This window comes from Carcharodon carcharias, chromosome 7 (genome assembly GCF_017639515.1).
Source record: "Carcharodon carcharias isolate sCarCar2 chromosome 7, sCarCar2.pri, whole genome shotgun sequence".
Classification (NCBI taxonomy): Eukaryota; Metazoa; Chordata; class Chondrichthyes; order Lamniformes; family Lamnidae; genus Carcharodon; species Carcharodon carcharias.
The window spans coordinates 103,766,800-103,786,821 of record NC_054473.1 but is presented as its reverse complement, the minus strand read 5'-3'; the positions used below and the strand labels follow the sequence as shown (position 1 = coordinate 103,786,821).

General features: G+C 39.8%; 1 protein-coding gene across 1 annotated transcript; it reads right to left on the bottom strand.

Annotated features, from left to right (window-relative positions):
• Nucleotides 1-13,505: 13,505 nt before the first annotated feature.
• On the bottom strand, nt 13,506-19,820 carry LOC121280388 (natural cytotoxicity triggering receptor 3 ligand 1-like). The gene is made up of 6 exons (XM_041192340.1): nt 19,610-19,820; nt 19,160-19,480; nt 17,308-17,607; nt 15,544-15,651; nt 14,355-14,367; nt 13,506-14,266 (listed from the first exon to the last, which is right to left on the bottom strand). Exons 1-6 carry the CDS (start codon nt 19,665-19,667, stop codon nt 14,251-14,253), a joined length of 816 nt encoding a protein of 271 aa, XP_041048274.1. The 5' UTR covers nt 19,668-19,820; the 3' UTR covers nt 13,506-14,250.
• Between the last annotated feature and the right edge of the window lie 202 nt (nt 19,821-20,022).

Below are 20,022 nucleotides of genomic sequence, written 5' to 3'. Positions count from 1 at the left end.
TCCTCTGAACCCCCTCCAGTGCAATCACATCCTTCCTATAATGTGGCGACCACAACTGCACACAGTATTGCAGCTGTGGCCTCAGCATTTTTCTAAACAACTCCAACATGATCTCCTTACTTTTGTAAGCTATGCCTCGATTGATGAAGGCAAGTATCCCATATGCCTGTTCCACCAGCCCACTAACATGTCCCTCTTCCTTCAGAGGTCTATGTGCACACAGGCCAAGCTCCTTTGTTCCTCAGAACTTTCTAGTGTCATACCATTCATTGAATACTTCCTTGTCATATTAGTCCTTCCAAATTGTATCACCTCACATTTTTCAGGGCTAAATTCCAACTGCCACTTATCTGCCCATTTCACCATCCCATCTATATCTTCCTGTAGCCCAAGACACTCAATCTCACTGTTAACCACCCGACCAATCTTTGTGTCATCCACAAACTTACTAAATCTATACCCCACATAGTCATCTATACGGTTTATATAAATGACAAATAATAGGGGAGCCAGCACAGATCCCTGTAGTATGTTCCTGGAAAATGGCTTCCAGTCACTAAAGCAGACTTCTGACATCACCCTCTGTCTCCTACAACTAAGCCAATTTTGAATCCACCTTATCAAATTACCCTGTATCCTATGTGCATTTGCCTTCTTTATAAGTCTCCGATATGGGACCTTGCCAAAGGCTTTGCTGAAATCCATATAAATCACAATAACTGCACTACCCACCTGGTCTTCTCCTCAAAAAATTCAATCAAATTTGTTAGGCATGACCTCCCTCTGGCAATGTCATTCTGACTATCTCTGATCAATCATTGCCTTTCCAAGTGGAGATTGATTCTCTCCTTCAGAATTTTCTCCAAAAGTTTCCCTACCACTTACGTGAGACTCACTGGGCTGTACTTCAATGGCTTATCTCTACAACTCTTCTTAAATAGCGAAAACACATTAGCTGTTCTCCAAACATCTGGCACCACCCCCATGACCAGGGAGGAATTAAAAAATTGGGCCAGAGCTCCTGCAGTCTCCTCCATTGCCTCCCTCAGCAGTTTGGGACACGAAACATCCAGACATGGAGAATTGTCCACTGTTAGGCCTGCCAACACCTCCAATTCCTTGTCACTCCCGATGTAAATTTGCTCAAGAATCACATAGTCTCTCTCCCCAAGTTCCATACCTTCATCCTCATTCTCTTGGGTGAAGGCGGATGTATAGTATTCGTTAAAAACTCTACTGATGTCCTCTGGATCCACCCATAGATTGCCCCAATGGTCTCTAATGGGCCCTACACTTTCCCTGGATATCCTCAACCCATTGATATACTTAAAGAATATCTTGGGATTTTCCCTACTTTCACCAGCTGGAACTTTCTCATAGCCCCTTTGCTCTGCCGGCAAGAGTAATTTTAGATAGAAGAAAACTGGCAAAAGAAAAAAGAAACAGGAGGTGACAATAAATAATGTTGCACAGTGAACTGTCATGATGCACTGACTGGAAGGTCTATATAAGCAGATTCAAAAATAGAGTTTATATAATCAAATGCTGTTGCCTTCACATTGATTTATTATTCCTGGGCTAACGGGAAAAAATTGAGAAGTGCGAGTAATTGACTACTTTCTTTCCAATGAACAAGCACAGGGGCATTGTGCCAAATAGTCTACTTTTCCGTTGTACCGTTGTTCTCTCTTCTATTCCGGTTTCAGCTATAGCACATGCCGTCCCCCACATTCAGCCCTTGGAGGGTGAAATCTGTGAGAAATCAGAACAAAAGTTGGCTGAGAATCGTTAATGCGCCAAGGTAACTTGCATGCTTGTAATCCCGTTTACGTCCTTAAAACATTGTCGCATCTTCTATGGTGCTTTTTAAATCGATTCTTGCAATGTTGGGGGAAAATTATTTTCACCCATGGTCGTGCAAAAGGAAATTGGATTAATTACCAGTTAATCTGCCTCCTAAATATTGGACAAAACATCAACAGTACACTACTGTTATTCATGCTACCAAAGGAAGTTTCATTTCTGCTGATAAGTATGTTCTGTTACGATTAGATTAGTGAATGCATTTCTTTGTTTAAAGTAGACAATATTTGAAAATCCAGTCACTCCCTGGAATACAGGCACGAAATTTCACGGTTTGAGGCAAACATAATAAGCTTCACAATACAAAGTCAGAAAAGTAAAGAAAATCTACAACATCTTCTTGTACTCTAACCTTCAGAATTAATACGAGATAAAAATGAATTGACATGCAAGCTGTCGTCTGACAAACCACACTATGCATTAAATGGCAGATGTGACCAAGACAGATCCCACAAATTTCTCGCAACCCAACAAGACGTCAGTGCCCTCTATGAGTCAGGAAATCTCTTTAAAACTCTGCCTCTCCTGTGGGGAAATTCAGTTGTTCACTTTTAAATATCTAACCTTTGAATTCCATCGAAAGCTGCTCCCACTCAGACTGCTTTAACCACTGCTCATATCCTGATGGTTCAAATTCTTCTCCTGAGGCTGCATTCAACAGAATTCCAAAACAGAGCTCTTGTCTCTAGTTAAAGTCACACTTCCGACTATTTCACTGACTGCTAACTTCACTAATATGGTACCGCTCCTCGTTTCTCCGAGCACTAGTCTCCCGGTTGCACCAAGCTATAAATGTCTCCCAGGACTTCTCGGAGCCGCAACAATCTCCAGCACGGAGCTGTGCGCTTGCACCACCTCCCCAGCTTCCCACGACTTTTGTGAGCCCCGACTGCACCGAATACTTCCTGGGGATTCTCTGTGAGCTGAAAGCTACACGATGTCAAAGCTGAAAATCTCAGCTGCAGCAAACAGCTCCCAGGCCTTCTCTGTACACTAACTACTTGAAGACTGCTACCAATAGCATCTTTTCTGGTATGCCCTCATCCCCTGCTGCACAGAATTCAGAAAAAATCCAGAGAATATTCTTAGGTTTCCACCAATCTCCATGACGGCGTCGCCTGCTCTGGTCTATCCTTAAAATGGCTTACAAGCTAATAACCCCTCCTACACAATTTCTGCAGCTACATAAGCCCACCTGCAGTTTGTGGACAGACTTCTTCTATTCTGACTATTAAGCAGACACGGGTAAGCTTTTGAACTGCTGTTTTCTTTAGTGTTCCTGAAATCACAAGAGCCCAGCATTTTAGTTACCTTGCGCTTTCCAATTTTAACCTTCCCAGAACTACATATTTAGCTCTGACATCTTAGATTAACTATGAACATTTGCTACAGTCCTTCCCAGTACCATGGGATATCTTATCCCACCTGAGAGAAACGTTGCTCCTAGTATCATGGGATATTTTACTTCATTTTGAGGGAAGGCAAAACTACTTCTTAAGCTTCTTATATGAAATAGTACACTTTCGACAGTTCAGTGCTCCTTCAATACTGATCTGGAATGGTAAATGCTGTGCAATGCCTCTGGAGTTTGGGCATGAACCTGAAATATTGTGAGGAAGCGACAGTGCTGCCATGGATCTAAGGGTAACACATTGTAAGTGTAAAATCATGCATTTAAAACAAAAGGGATTATGTCTAAGTTGAAAAGGTTCATGTCATCCATTAAAATATGAACGTGGGGAAAGAAGAAATAGGGGAATATGCAGAACGTGTTTTAAGAAGTAGGCTGCGATGAGGCTACTGCTGGGAAAACTAACAACATTCAGCATTCGGGCGATAATGCCGATTTCTATTCTGTAAATTATAATTAAAATAATATATATACGTTCAAATTAATTCATATTAATTTTTGCGTTCCAGTGTACATGATGGAAATGTCCATGGTATATTTATAGTAGGGCAAACAGCATAAAGGGCTAATTGGCAATGTTGATAAACTGACTTGCTTGAATTTATTGATGGGTGCATCACTTGCTACGTACACATTCACAAAAAAAAAATCCCACGTAAAATTATGCACAATGTTCTTTTTTATAAATGGATATATACATTATCCAGAAATATTACGTATTAAGATCTTTTTCCTCAATTACCACCGTGCAATGAATCTGATTTCTAGGTGTAGTTATTCTGAAAAAAAAACGTTTGTGAATACTTTGATAATCATGGTTGTTCACAATTTGAAGCGGAACTTGATATCTAAACATGAGCCAAGGTTCATTAATTATGATATGATAGGTATTTGCCAGTAGCTCCTGAAGACCGGCGTTTCCAGAGATCGCTTTGGCAGGAGGCTTTCTTGGAGTAACATGTTTTATTTTATGGTTTTGTCCGTCCAGCGCATTTAACAATTTTTTTTTTAAAAAACACATCCCAATTAAACAGAAGGACATTAAAAATGGTACGTGGAAGAGCAGCAAATGAACTCAACGAACGCGTGAACAAATAGCAGGGTTAAGGAAGGAGAACGAGGTGGACATCAAGTCGTGTTTAAGGAGTAAATTCCGGAATGTATGGTCTTGTTGGACAGCGGGCTAGCCACTTTCACAACTGTTAAACAATATGGGTTTTCCAAAACCTGTAGACATGGTAACGGCAAATTAGACCCCTGAATCCGTCTCCCAGATTCTTAAATTTCAAAATGCTCAAACTAAACAGTAAACATGAAGAGTGAGGATTCGTGCTAGTTTTATCATTGACTAGATGCGAGAAGAAGATAGAGGAGAAATATTAAAGGAAATTCTAGAACGGCACAAAACAAGAGAGTTGTGTTAATGGCAGAATTGGATTTGTTACGGTGAAGAAAGTAAATGAGAATTTATGGTAAGTGAGAACTCATTATAAGGGAATTAATTACTTAAATTAGAATCTGTAGGCAGGCCAGCGCAAATCAGTAATCAGTAATAAAACAGTTAAACCAGATGAACTTTTTACACTCTCAAACTTTGTACATCCTCAGGGTTTGTAATCACCAGCAAGGTCCTGGGAGTTAGAATGGAGCCAAAGGATGGCAATAACATAGATTAAGTGTGCTCTTCAACAGATAGGGGAAGGACAGATGGTCCCAGCTTATATAGGAAGTCAGGTCTCTGCCTGGGTGAAGGTAGGGTCAGATGGTGCATGTACCTTTGTACCAGAGATTGTCTGTTTAATGTAATCTTATATGTTGACAAGATCGAAAACTGGAAACTATTCTTGTAAGTGACCAACACAGTATAAATATGATGAGCACTTGTAGTTTAGCAGAGTACTGTTTCAAGATGCATTGAGATGGTGCCTTCCTTGCAATTGCTCGAATAAACGACCGTAACCTGTATCTGAGTCCCCTGTGGTCCGTTCATCAAAGACACCACCATAGCCGGCAGGATACTTGGATTGGATCCTCGGGACGACTCTGCAAAGTGGTTGAGTATATTCATTTACCACCCGTAGTTAGTGCAATAAGCCTACCCGAGAACGGACTGGTCAAGTATCAAAGAATCAACAGGAGGGCTCAGGACAGGAGATAGGAGGAGTCAGCGGTAATGGGCGGAGCCATGCAGGTGGGCTAGCCTGGCCAAAGCCGCGCAGGAAGGCCGGAACCATTACCCAGTTAAGAGGAGGGCGGAGCCGTGCTGGCGGGTTACGGTTTTAAATAAAACCTTAGCCAAAGCCGAGCAGGAAGGCCAGACCCCAGTGAAACCGCAAATACATACCTCAGATAATTAAGTTCTTAGGACCGTGTGAACCTACAGCGCAGAGAGAGACGGAAAATTGGAATAGAATCCCTTCAGGGAAATAAAATAGCGCTATGGAACTCGACTGGAGAACCGCGTACTCTATTACGAGGTTCATAAGCGGAACAACAGTCAAAAATAATCACTAAAATGCAGAAGGAGGGATAGTACCCTCAGGGAACCCCCGGAGAAAATAAACAGTGGTGGATAGAGCAAAAAAAGGATAAGGAAAATAAAGGAATGATGGTTATTATCACACTGAACCTATTGTTGTGCAGAAGGGTTAATACTAAATTCCAGTCGATTAGAGAGAGAGAGAAACAAAGTCAGATCCAGGACAGATCAGACCAGTGGCGGCAGGGCCTGTAGTGACACTGATCAAGAGGGGAAAACACCGAAGGAGAAAAATATGTAGGAGCTGATGCAGTTCCGCCCTCATATGAACCAACCGCCCCACTGTGCCCATTAAATCCCATGGCCCCTATGGCAATAACTGTGAAGGAATGTGAAGTCAGGAAAGGCAATTGAAACCCGAAGGGAGAAAGGAGGCTGAGGAATAGGGGCAGATGATGAGATTGAGAGGGTTACGGTGAAAGTTAATCCTGCACCTTTCAGCCCGGGGGTAAAACAGGTTTTGTTTAAAGAACTGCTGACACTTAAAACTCAGCATAGCAATCCAGATTTTTGGATCAAACTGCGGGAAAGGCAAGATTTCCATGCAATGCAACCCCTTGATAATCACATACTGGTGAAGGCTAAATGCCCTGGGGATATCTGGGGAAGATTACCCCTGCAGTCTAGGAGTGGAGAATGGGCAACTCCTGGGGACGTCTCAGATCGGGAGAAGGTGACAGCCCTGCAAACGGAGTTTGAGAGAAGAGTTAAGGAAGCCTTGGAGGAGGGAGAAACATATTGGAGGTATATAATGTCCCGTGCGGGATGACGAGATTTTCCTGAAAATGTGGAAGGATGATTGGGACCCGAAAGGTATACTCTCAATTTTATGTAACTTAAAAATATGAATTGAATCACGCTGTTTGTGCTGGAGAGAGGGAGAAAGAGAGAAAAATGGCGTACCCATAGGGGATTTAATAAGCACTGACAGGCAGGAGTAGGGAAGATGTGAGCTTTCGTCAGATTAATTGTCCCAGGTCGTGGATCCTTCAAGATCCCTTTATTTCCAACACTGCTATTTGAAGTTTCGTTTAGAATATGAGGATTTTAAGGCGTTCAGTTAAGGATGCAGGTATATAAATACATACTTGTAAATATATATTTGTTTGTGTACAAGGAAGCACTTGTATGTGAGCTTTAATGTGTTTTCTTCCTTAATTGTCATTTGTATGTGTAGTTCAGCACTTTGGGGTTGAAAGCCCCATGTTAGATTAAAGGAAAATATATTAAAAGATTCCAAACTTTTGAGTATAATGTTTGAAATGAGATTTCTGGCAAACAGTGTAGCAATTTGAAGGTATCATAAATCTAGACAGGGTTAGATGAACCAACATTTATACCACCCCCTTTGCAGATGAGCATCGCCAGCTTCAAAGCTGACTGGGATTGATACATACGAGTTACATTAACTCATACGAGTTAGTATTCTAACATTCTGTGGGGGGAAATTACCTAAATTCAAGGGATTCTAGAAAAACCAAAACGAATAAACACATTTCCAAGTGGTTCCAATAGAGAAACAACTTAGATTAATTAAATATGAAAGGAAATCTGCATCCCAACAGCACTGCAATTTTATTTTGGAACACTCTTGAGGTGTAAAGTGCAGTGCAGTTTAGAAGGTTATTTTTGAATCATCAGGATGCTATCTAAGATAAAGACTGTGTCGATAAACTTACGGGAATTATAACTTGGATACAAATCAATACACATAAGAAGGAGGTCATTTTAATTTTGATCATGTAAATCAGAGTTCTTACCAAGTTTAAAATTTGAGGTTTGGTTCCTGATAATTTCTCAAAAGCGAATTTTCATTTTAAAAGGTTTGACAACAATTGGCACTAATCAAATGCTGCAAGCTGATGTATTTGTAAAGTCTGTTCCAAAACTATGAAGTTAAGCATAAGACCTTGACAAAGTTAGGCAGAAATCCAATTTTTGGCCGAGTTAACGAATCTAGGATAATACAAAAAAAGGTCAGAAATAATTTAGTGGGAAAATAAGTTGTTATTTGAGAATAAGATAAGGAAGCAAAACATGTCAATGCTTGATCTCTGTTTTAACACTGTTATGAGAATATGTTATTGGACTGCAAAATCTCTCCAGACAAGAGAAGATGGTAGCTGTTGCATGTGTAAAATGGCATGTGGAAAGTAGGAGAAAGAGTTAGAGAAAGAGGGCATAATGTACAAACTGTTTTAAAGGAAGTGAATTTGATAACATGGCCATTCACTGAGACATTGGAAATGCACAGTGGGAGATACCAATGATCTAGAGACAGAGATCCTCATAGACGCAGAATAGTTAATAGGGCCTAAAGAACAAGGAAACATTATAAACAGGAAAGACAATAGAGAAACTGAAGTCAAGAGAATCTTAGGATGATCATGGGTAGGGAAAAAAGCTTTAAGGTAAAACTAGGTGGAATTTGTAGTTCAGGAATTGAAATGTAAGGAGAAATAATACTTAACAACAATTGACCATAAGATGGATATAGGTAAAGGGAAAGCTGAAAAAAGGCTGAATAGATGTATTAATACTGATCGTATTAATATGCGTGTGAGCTACAAAGAGTTAAACCACAGGATCAACACCTTAATGACAGGCAGAGTTAAGAGGCTTCCAGAGAGAACTGCCAGTGGAAGTGAAGATAGTGAGCCATTGAAAAATAAGTTCAGAAGATGCATTGTAGAGTTGTTTAAGGCATTGAGGTCTGATATGAGACAGCAGCAGGAGAAAGTAAACTGGAAGGAGTGGGGGTGCCTAGCCAGATGGATTCAGATCAGAGAACTCATTTCACAGGAATAAATGTGTAAATTTACATAAAAACACAAATTCCACAAGTCCTATCAGCCACTGCGCTCGGGAATGGTGCAAAGGATGAACTGAACTTTAAAAAATATCATCAATCACAAAAGCAATTCAAGAGACAGGGAACAGTCCAATAGTCAAAGGCGCCTAAGGAGCTACCCCAAATAGGACCGCCGGGTTCACCCCATTTGAAAGAATGACAAGGAGAGCAATGCAGTTACCTGAGGGAATTATAGGGGTAGTGGGAGATGAGGGACCACTAAAAGGAAGGATGCTAGACCATGTGAGGGAAATAAGTAAGTGATTGCACGAGTTAAGGAAGGATGTCACAGACCGACAGATGATTAAGGTTATGGAAACAGGCAAATCCAAAGAGCAACAATGGACCAAGTGGGGAATAAGGTGATGGTCAATGTGAGCCTGGAGCGAACAGGCATGGACCATACGAGTTAATTATGACAAGTGATACATGCGCACTTGTAGATATGAGAACGGGAAATAAATGAAGGCAATACACACAGTTAAAGATACATGACAATTGACCAAGCAGTAACCCAGAGAATGGGAGCCATTGTTAATGTCTCCACAGATCTACGATCCTGGTTGTGGTCATATCAGTACTGGCAACAAGGTCGGGGATCATCATTGCTCTTCCCGCACGGCAGGAGGTACTTTGGCACAGCACCGACAGTGCCAAATGCGACATGTAACTGGGAATGATAAATGTAACAATAGGGAAACAAGTGCTTCCGAATTGTAGTAAGGGTTTGCTACAGATCAGGCGTGGGAGGTCCGCCTCTATCCAGCCACCTTTCACATCTATTTCCACAGTCCAAGTACGGAAAATTGAAGCCCATAAAACCACACTGACTGACCTACCTTGTCCGACTATGCATCCAGGACCGACGAATGGTTTGGTACTGGTTAATTAGAGGTTTTGTATGATAATGGTACCCGTAGTCTTGAACATATCCGGAATTGCCCCGTCCCAGTAGTGCTCGAACCATATTCGAGCACTATATGTGGCTCGAATAGGCCAATTGATGACTGAAGCATCTCAGTTCAACAGCGAGATGTGACCAGGCTTGTGAGGGAACCACGTCGAGTGCAGCCTGATAAATGACACTGCCATGTTATTCAATAAAGGGACATCAGTAGTTAATTTCATCGACCTAGCAACTGTACCCTGAGCTTTAAGCTTAAGGATATTCTATAACGAGGACAGGGAATTCATAACACCTAATTAAATACAGAACATGACATGACACGGTTAATCCAAAGCCTGGTTACCGTATTCGAAAGTCATGTGGGGACTATCGACAAATTGAGTGAAATAGGGGAAAATATTTCAGACGAAACGAGCACCTAAGGATCTTGGGCACTGGAACATGCCCGAGAGAATTTAAGACAGATTAAGGAAAGTCCAAATAAACCGCATCCACTGGCTCCCCTCATCAGCTCTCTTAGTTACATCCTCGAAATATTCCAGTAGATTTGTCAAGCATGATTCCCCTTTCATAATTCCATGCTGACTCTGTCTGATTCTGCAATTGTTTTCTACCTGCTCAGCTATTAAATCTTTTACATTGGACTCTAGATGTTTCCCCACTACCGACGTCAGGCTGAATGGTTTATAATTCCCTGCCTTCACTCTGCCTCCCTTTTTAAAGAGTGGGGTTACATTAGCTCCTCTCCAGTCTGTAGGAACTGTTCCAGTGTCTATAAGATCTTGGAAGATGACCACCAATGCATCCATTATTTCTATGACCACGCCCTTCAGTACTCTGGGATGTAGATTACCAGGCCCTGTGGACTTTTTGGCCTTCCATTCCATCAATTTCCCCAACACCATTTCCCTACTAATACTGATTTATTTCATTTCCTCCCTCTCAATAAACCCTGTATTACGCAACATTTTTGGTATGCTGTTAGTGTCCTCCTTTGTGAAGACAGAACTAAAGCATGTATTTAGTTGGTCAGCCATTTCTATGTTCCCCATGATAAGTTCCCCTATTTCGGATGGTAAGGGACCTACATTTTTCTCCACCAATTTATTTTCTCTTCACGTGCCCATGGAAGTTTTTACAGTCAGTTTTTATGTTCCCTGCAACCTTACTCTTGTATTCTATTTTCTCCTTCTTAATCAATCCCTTGGTCCTCCTTTGCTGAATTCTAAACTGCTTCCAATCCTCAGGTCTGTTGTTTTTTTCTGGTCAATTTGTATGCCTCTTCCTTGCATGTAATACTTTCTGTAATTTCCCTTGTAAGCCATGGTTTGGCCACCTTTCCTATTTTACTTATTGTATCTGCTACAGAAGGAGTTTGGTGAACCCTTGGTCCCCTTTTCCCCAGCACTCAGCAGGAGCTGCTCATATTGATCATATGCTGTATGAAGGAGCTTACCAAGTGCGGCCTCACTGAAGCTGAGGACAGATTCACCCCTTCTAGAATGCTTCACTCCTCGCTCTGATGGCACAGACACCTTTTCATGTAAATGGCAATTAATGCATCACACCACAATGCCAAACGATGGATTTGGAAGCTGCTGCCTCAGGGATAATTTAACTCACGCATCTCGAAAATGAATCCTAAATGTAAGAATACTTCAATGCCCGGAATGGTCGTGCAAAATTGATTTTTATGTTCTCAGGGCAGACTTAAATCCTTCCCAACTTTGTGAGGCCCTTTATCCCGACTTAGGAACTTTAACATATTTCTGGTTGTCCTACTGCACTGGCAGGGCCTCATTTTGAATTTTACATTTATTTATATTATGCTCTCTGAGTCTGCGACACCAGGTACTTATTGCTTATCAACACTATTGAATTCTAGAATAAATGGTGAGCATGTAGCGTAGAAATATAAAATCCAATCTTGGAAAGGATACGCATAAGCAAAAAGTAGGTGCCAAATAGCAAAATTAACTAGTCCCCTATCAACGATGGAAGTCATCCCATGTTATTGATGGAAGCTAGGCTGGAGATAGTCTCAGCTCCAATAACCATCTTTAAATCTTCCTTGCACTTATGGGTTGTGTCCGAGAAATGGGGGGGTTGCAAACCAGGGACGAGAGTGAAACTGGGAACTTCTACTAGCCTATCAGTGATGGGAATATTGCTGGAGACGGTAGTTTAGGAAAGCTTTCAGTCTTACATAGGAAAGACATGAGTTTATATGCCACGACCAGAATTAGTTTGTTAAAGTCAAATGTTTCCTGTGAAACCTGATTGACTTATTTGTTTAAGCAAAAGGGCGTTGTTGAAGATGGTTCATTAGATAAATGGACATGTAAAAGGCATTTGATATGCACCACATACCAGAATTATTTGACAAATAGAAGTTCGTGGTATCATTCAAATCACAGTTGTGGAGATGCATAAGGTGTTTCATGGCAAAATGTGGTAAATGGACGGAGTCACTCTACATGGCCAGATTTTTCAGCGCTTCCGAATGGACAAGTTGGATTGAAAGGTATCTTTCTGTGCTAGACCATTCTCTAATTTGATAATTATGCATACATTACAGGAAATAGTGGTTAATAGGGATGCAGCAAAATATATACTTAAGTAACACGCACACAATTGTACACTTGCGTGAAAACAAAAAATGAAAATTGCTTGCTGGTACAGCTTGTTAGAGATAGATCAAGTAGCCTCGTGTGGAGCATAAACATGGGGATTTTTCAAATTGCTAATTTCTGTTTAGGAGGTTCTATGCAATTCTAAACAATTCGTGGCAAATCCGTGACTTCATGATTCTGAGTAGGTGGCAAGAAATTCATAATCACCGTGGAACCTAAGGACGTCCAGAATTCACCTCCTAGTGGCTGATTGCTTCCTCCAGTTATCTTCCTTTTTTCTGCCTTTTTCCCAATTTCAGTGCGTTCCAGTAACAACTGAACAATTTGGTCTCGAAAACAGAGCGAACCCAGGTATTTGCCTCAGCATGCATGCAGATCTATCACTATCCTTTCCTAATACCTCTGTCATTCCTGTCTGGCCGCTTGTCATTCATTGTTGCATCTTTTCTCCCACGTTATCCTTATAGGCTACATTCCCTACTACATTGATGGTTTCTCCGGCAAACCCTTAAATGCTTGATGTTTCTTTATTCCCTGCTCAGTGTTATTCATGGTATCGTATATGGCAGGTAAATAATTATGCACTTCTAAAATGTTACTATCATCCCACTTCAGATTTGATATAATCAACCATTCATTTCAATGATGTAAGATTCCTGCCCTTTGTTGTGGTCCTGGAGATTTCCTGCCTAAACCATTGCGAGTTCCATTTTGCACATAACGTGTTGCAAATTCTAATCAGAGCTCTTCGCAATGAAAGCAAAGGGAGAGCAGGTTGAATGGAGATTCGGCATTCTATTCCCTTCAATTCAAGAGAGTGGAGAATATTTCTGAAATAACCCGCATTTGAAATTAGATTTACAGACAAGCATGTGTAATCAAAGTGGAACATGTAAATATACTGCTGATTACTCATTGAGAGGTGGAATCCACTACCTATATGAGATGCTACCTTACTCCTCGTGATTCATGCTTTACAGGACTTCGGCATACTTCGGGGGACATGTCTTTTCCAAGCAGCGTGTTCACTATAGGCAGCGACCTTCAGTTCAGTCTGATGTTTCATCCATGAATTCTCAAGGATATGTCAAAGCGGTTCCCGTGGCGGAGAGTATTGTGGCATTCTAACTACAGATAATTCTCAGAACTGCACTGGAGTTAGCAAATCTGATCGAATTTTGCTTCATGTTTTAAAATTCCCACCAGTTACTTATGCCATTAATGCGAAGTAATTTACTACCGGTTCATTACCTAAAAGGAAACCATTTTGAAGTAGGCAATGTTGTCCTCAATATTTTATTCAGTCTCAAAAACGATATCATAACGAATGCATCTTCAATAATATAGTCCAAAGTATTTGTGAATTTTCAAGCTTAACAGAACAGGGTACCTTTCAAATCAACCTTTTTTCAATGTTAGTTTAAAGCAATTCAACTGAGAGCATAAAAGTTTGCTAAGTTTTGGGAGATGGAAATATTGGAAGGAAAGGTATTTTGAAAGTTGTAACCTTACGCTACTTTGAACCACGCTGCTAGAACATGTTGGGTACATTGAATCATTAGTAATTTAAGTTAATTCATGGTGTAGTTATGTAAAACAATAACGCATTTTCCAAGAATGTAATCACATCGATGAACAAAAAACCAAAGTTTACACTGACAATTATTTCATAAAGCAACATTGTGTGTTACTGAAAATGTTCACGGAGTAATAATATTGCAGCTATCCCGTGGAAACAAGTTAAAATTAACACCAGTTAAACATTATTTTAGTCACGCGCATGGATTAGATACTAATGTCCGAAAAAAATAACAGCCAAAACAGTAAAGTATTTTGTGCAATATGTTGTGCAATATGAAAGACTGACAGGGATGTCAGTTTCGCTCAGTGGACTTCTCTTGGTCAACGTACCCGTGAACAGGACGGCATTGGAGTATCCCCACAGAACACATCAAATGGAGCTTCGGATGAACAGCAATATAATAACCGTTACCACTCCATCCAACGATATAGGCAATTTCATTTTATGTGGAATCTGTTTTCAAATTAGTTGCATTTTTCCCTGGTGGCAACGCAAATATTTCATTCTTGGCATTTATTCTTCAGTAGGAAATTATATTTCCAGCTTTACCAGTCAATGCAACACTTACTTCTGAACAAGATCTAAATCAACGAAAAAATGGGAATGTTAAAACGCTTCTATTGGTTTGACTTTTGTTTTAACCACTACTACAGCTGTTGCCTTTTCTGTATCTAACATCGTTTTTATGGCTAACTTTCGCATTATCTGTCACTAAATCCTACACATTTGCGTTGGCATTTATCAACACAATGTCTTTTTTTTTGCAATGGTATGCTTCCGCTGTATAATCCGTTCTAGCTTTTCATGTGCATAAAATTAGGCTATATAAAGAAAGAGCAGTTGATGTCAATACATATGGTTAAAATAAATTAAGATCTACAAGTTTTGCAGTTAGTAGGAAACAGCTGAACTTTAGTTACATCGAGGCCAGAGCTGTACTTGATGCGTACAATATGTTGATGGATTTAAATTGCGAAGTTACGACAGAAGCGGTACAAACACGGGAAGATGAAAGAATTATTCTCGGCTCCTTTCTTTATTTGACTGAGCAAAGCACGCATACCACGTCGCAAAATACGTGTTTTCCTGATTAGGCAGTAACGCATATGTTCTTGTCTGAAAGGCTTGAAGCTGAATGAAACTTGTAAAGTGTTTAACTGGATGATTGCCTTAAAAAGATTTCCCGGAAATTTGGAAACAAACAGCGATTTTCACTTATCACATATTTCGACATTGCTGCTCACCACTGTTTATTAACATGTCTATTTTACTATCATGTTTTGAGAAATGCTTTGCATTTAACAGTAATTCCTTCTTTGAGATAAGCTGAGAGTCTGTGATTGTTGAACCAAATTTTGCACGGAACCTTCCACTTTAATGACTAGCCAAAAACAATCTATGAGGATGATTGCATGAAATAGAACTTTAAAGGACCTCTGTTTTATATCATTATGCAACACCATCCCAAAAAGGACTGTTTCTTGGACAAATTGTAACAAAGAAAGGAAAGGTAGATGTATCTCACTATCAAACGCTCTGGGTTAAAGGGAGGAAATGAACACCCAGGGTTTACTGTAATAAATCCAATGCCTCCGGGCACAATGTTAGATGTATTTAAATGTACTAGACGACAACTTTATTTCTAATTTTGAGAATTATTGTTGTTGTCTACCGTCAGTGCCTCAGGCAATATAACATTTGCTGCATGCAAGCTGTAGCCCAGTGAGTTCAGTTGAATGGCGAATACCTTGTCTTACCTTTAAACGGGTGCCATTTCAAATGTTCCACAATGATAGTTGTCAGAATGAGAATCACGAGGAAAGCTAATATAAACCGATGAGTCAGAGAAACTTGGAACCTGCGAACTAAAATATAGAATATGCAAGAACCATCGATTTATTATAGGTGGTATGTGATAAATACAATTATAAGAAACAAACAAATTTAGGATTCAGCAATAGAATTGAAATAAACTGACCCTTAATTATTACCTACAACAGGCCAGACATTCCGAACATGGTTTTTGAACTAATAATTAACTAATTATTTCTGTTCTGTGGATCATTCCCATTATACAGAAAGTAGAAGAACTATGTTAACATATGTGGGTTGAAGGGTGCATCGTGAGAAACCACTCCTCATTGTGTCACCAAATAGATCACAGAAATTGATCTATGCTCCAGGCTGATTTACCAGGCTCAGTAGATCCAAATAGAATGTAATAGTGTTCTAGAGGAAACATTCCCTTTGATTACATCTCTGTGTAGCAGTGGATCTATTTGCTCGTTGTCTAATTGCAAATTCAGTTTTTTCAACATGGAATACTTGCTTATTTTCTCCCAAATAAGATGTGTTCCAGTTTAACTTGGGGAATACAGCAGCAGAGTGCCTACTTTCGTATGGGAAAAGAATCGAAAGTGCTTAGAATCAAGGTCTCAATAGATTTGTTGGAATTAACTGATTTTACCTTATTGTGTACAATTAATACATCCATCGTAAAAGGTAATTTGTCGAGGTATTCTATGCTTATCTTATTTTCAGGGTAGGGGTCAAGTTGGAGATTTTCACCACTTTTATTCGGATGAAGGGAAATTAGGTCTGGAAAGTGAATTGCCAAAATAATTTCCGGGTGAAGAATACTATTCAGTTAATTATCTATCCCTGTTCATGAAGCAGAGGAATTGCCTGCTACATTGCAGAATGAAGGAATGTTAAGTGGGAGACTGGGCTGATTAATTTACTTAACATCCAAAAATAATGATATAGTGGTGACCTTGTTGACTTAAGGGACAATAATAAATGCCCTTGCTTCTTATGTGAACTCACATTCCAAGGTGAAAAAGATAGCTTTGAGGCAACATGCCAGAAAAAAATGACTTCCTATATTTGTGTATTCTGAGTATAATTGGCAATAAATGTTTACATAAAGAAACAATAAATGGTTGTGGCAGATCATTCGTGGTTAGAAGAGAAACATAGGTTAAGTGACTATTAACAATGATATACAAATAAAACCCTTAACTAAGCCTACTGTTCAGAGAATTCGAGAATATTAAGGGAGGACATTTTAGTTGGTGATGGCAGCTGTGGATAAAACAAATTCAATGGTTTGCATGAAAAGCCTGTTTTCCATGGCTTCATGAACGTTTAGATAATGGGTTATTTCCTGGGACGTGTAACTTTGGTGCAGGCAAAACATTGTCTATGAAGGTGCACAGTTTTCAAAAGTTCTTTCGAGAGATAATAGGATATAACTTAAAACTAAAACTCCACATTTCTAGCTAGCTGGGCTTATAGGAAATAATAACAAGCTCCAACCCCAAGATTCTTGTGCAGATTTGAAATGTGTCATTTTGGAGAGGATGTTGACCAACAGTTGAATGTTAAGGAAGTGGACGAAAACTGAAGGGTTTTATTAGCAAGGGCATTAATTTAAATTTCGTTGCATCGTACAATCGCATCTTCTTAATAATCTGCAAAAAAAATCTTAAAACACTTGATTGCTCCACTATTTGGCTCACCTTTCCAATTTGGGACAGTGAAGGTGGCGTTAACTGGAATCATTAGCGTGCGATGAGTTACCTGACAGGTTACAGAAGTGACAGCTCCTGTGACTTCCAAATAGCTGGAAAGTTCATAAAGCCCGTTTGAATTTAGGGCTTTTGACGACTGTATCCCCGTTTCGATAGAAATGTTATCCTTGTACCAAGTTACGTTGATACTACCCGGGTAAAAAGCAGCCGTTTTACACAAAATAGTTAAAGTTCCCGATACATTATTCACAGATAATTCGGACTTGATGCTCAACGGAATTGGAGGAACTGCAAAATAAATCAGAGATAGGCGTGTCGCAATGATCAGATGCTGTTCCGTGCAGTCAAAGAAAAGTTTCGTCTAGTCTAAACTTGCACATGCCCATAAACTCTCCATAGCATTTTGCATTGGAGTATGCTGTGATTAGAAAGGTATTTTGTATTGCAACCTCTGCAGGGTAACTGGAAACTGGATGAAGAGGACAATCCACTGCGCATCCCTCTAATGAATAAGGCTAAATAAAAAAGTGAATAATGTCGAACCTAAGCCAGCAAATGTTTGTTTTAGCATTTATTTCAAAATCTGGTCAGGCTCTGGAAGCAATATAATAAGTAAAGAAATATAGCATTAAGGAAAATTGATGTCACAGACAGAAAAATAAAATGAGATTTGTATTGTTTTGTTTAACAATAATTAAAACCTGAAAAAAAGCTTCAACGGTTATACTTTTCTGTCCAAAAGAGATTGTTTGTTAAAATTCATCATATCAGAAGCAGAGTCCTTACACTGGAATCCTCAAACCCTGACTTTATTAGCGCGACTTTAGTACGTAACTTTCAGTTAAGTATAACACATTAACACTCTTCCACATACTTCAGTGCTGAGCATCTCGGAGAGCTACTGCGACACTAAAACCTTTGGAGGAACAGCACGCTGCGAAAACAAATTCCTGATTCCCTTGTTTAATTGTTCATGTCCGTGGGCTGGAAGTTGTTCCCCGACTTGCAAAGGCAAGCGCTGTCATACACCGCCATCATATGTTTAGCGAAATCAAGCTGTAAGTGATAAAGTTTCACTGGGGCCCAATCAATTGACTAGCGGTTCCCAGTTAATGCTATACTTCAAGACATTGAAAATATAACTTCCACCAATTGTCCAAATTAATAATGGATGTATCCCAATACAAAATACATCATCGTTTGCTTTTATATGACATTCTATTTGTTCTGAAATAACTTTTCAGCACTGAATGCCGGGAGTATTAGGCAGTGTATGAAGAATCGAGAGTGAATATTCGCTTTGTCCCTCGGCACCGTTAGCTCTTGACGTTGAGCAATAGTGTGAAGTGATGGAAGCGAATCAGTGGCCCGATTATACAACACTTCTCATTGTATTTTACTGACTTCAATGGAAATATAAATCAAAAGACCATTCAACGCGCTTCCAGTTCATTACAACCCGCTTTATACTTTGGCGCAAAGTCACGATCTACAGCAGCTTCTTCGTCAATTGAAAACCAATAAAATTACATTTCAATTCTCAAACACAACTCCGTGTTATTTTAACGATTCTGATCCTGTAAAACGCGTGATATCAGATTAATGTTCTGTTGCATATCTCTCCCGTGTGTCCTTTATATCATTATCCATGATAAGCAGTAAGACGTGGAGTATAATTTTCAATTACGATGGAAGAAATGGATTGATTGAATATGTCCCATACTAGAACCACTGGGAAGCAAAAGATCTAGGTTCAATGACCATCTTATTTAAAACAAACGCTCGGTATCGTGTGTCAAGAATCACGCACGGAATAATTTAAGATACATTTTTCGCTTACCGTAGATAATAAGCTTTGACCCAGTTCCATTTGTAAATCGGGTAACCAGATGTTTTACTCCGCAGTAATAAACTCCCGAGTCCGCGGCCTTGACATCCAGTAGCTGAAGCGAGGCTTCGCCTTTCTTCAAAAGAAGAAATCGTTTTCTGATGTCCGATCCCGGCTGCAGAAACTCAGCTTCGCCCAGTTTCCACCAATAAATAATTACATTGGCAGTATCTTGAAAAAGAGGAAACGCGCAATAAAAAGTAACGTTTTCACCTGCCAACCGTTGAGTTTTTCCGGGGGTTTGGAAAACTTTTATCTGGCCAGCTACAATATCTGTGAGGAAGAAATGCAAATCGTGAGGAAATATTTTCTATGGCGTCAGAAGTAAAAAGGATGAAAGAACGAAGAAGAACTTTAGAGGCGGTTGCAGTTTGAGAGAAGGGGAATGCACGAAATACACACCTGCGTAAATAATGATGAGGATATTTGCACATGGGGAAGAAGCAACGTTCAAAAACATTTTCAACAGTAGAAATCGTCAATATACTGAGGAAAAACTGAGCCCAGGTTACTTGGCAACCACATACGGAATTAAACTTCCAAGTTAATTGAATGTGCTGACTGCCTAGCGGATGGGCCAACTCAACCGATGGCGGGACAATCAGCCCTTCGCAACATACGTGGTCAGCACATTTGAATAAGTATCCGTGATTGGCCCCAGAGTTTTGCTGTTGTCATGGTCAACCTAATTTCTGACGCGGAAAATGTGACCAGAATGAATAATTAAACGGATCTTCAGAATTAAATATAAGTGGTTTTTAAGATGGAAAATATTGTTTCAGCAACTCATTGTATTTTCAATTAATTGAAAGGAT

Coding starts and splice junctions, on each gene's coding strand:
- LOC121280388 (XM_041192340.1), bottom strand. CDS start 19,667: ATGTTTTTGAACGTTGCTTCTTCCCCATGTGCAAATATCCTCATCATT. Junction 17,608..19,159: donor GTCAAAGCTTATTATCTACG/GTAAGCGAAAAA, acceptor TTTATTTTGCAG/TTCCTCCAATTCCGTTGAGC. Junction 15,652..17,307: donor CACTGTCCCAAATTGGAAAG/GTGAGCCAAATA, acceptor TCTATATTTTAG/TTCGCAGGTTCCAAGTTTCT.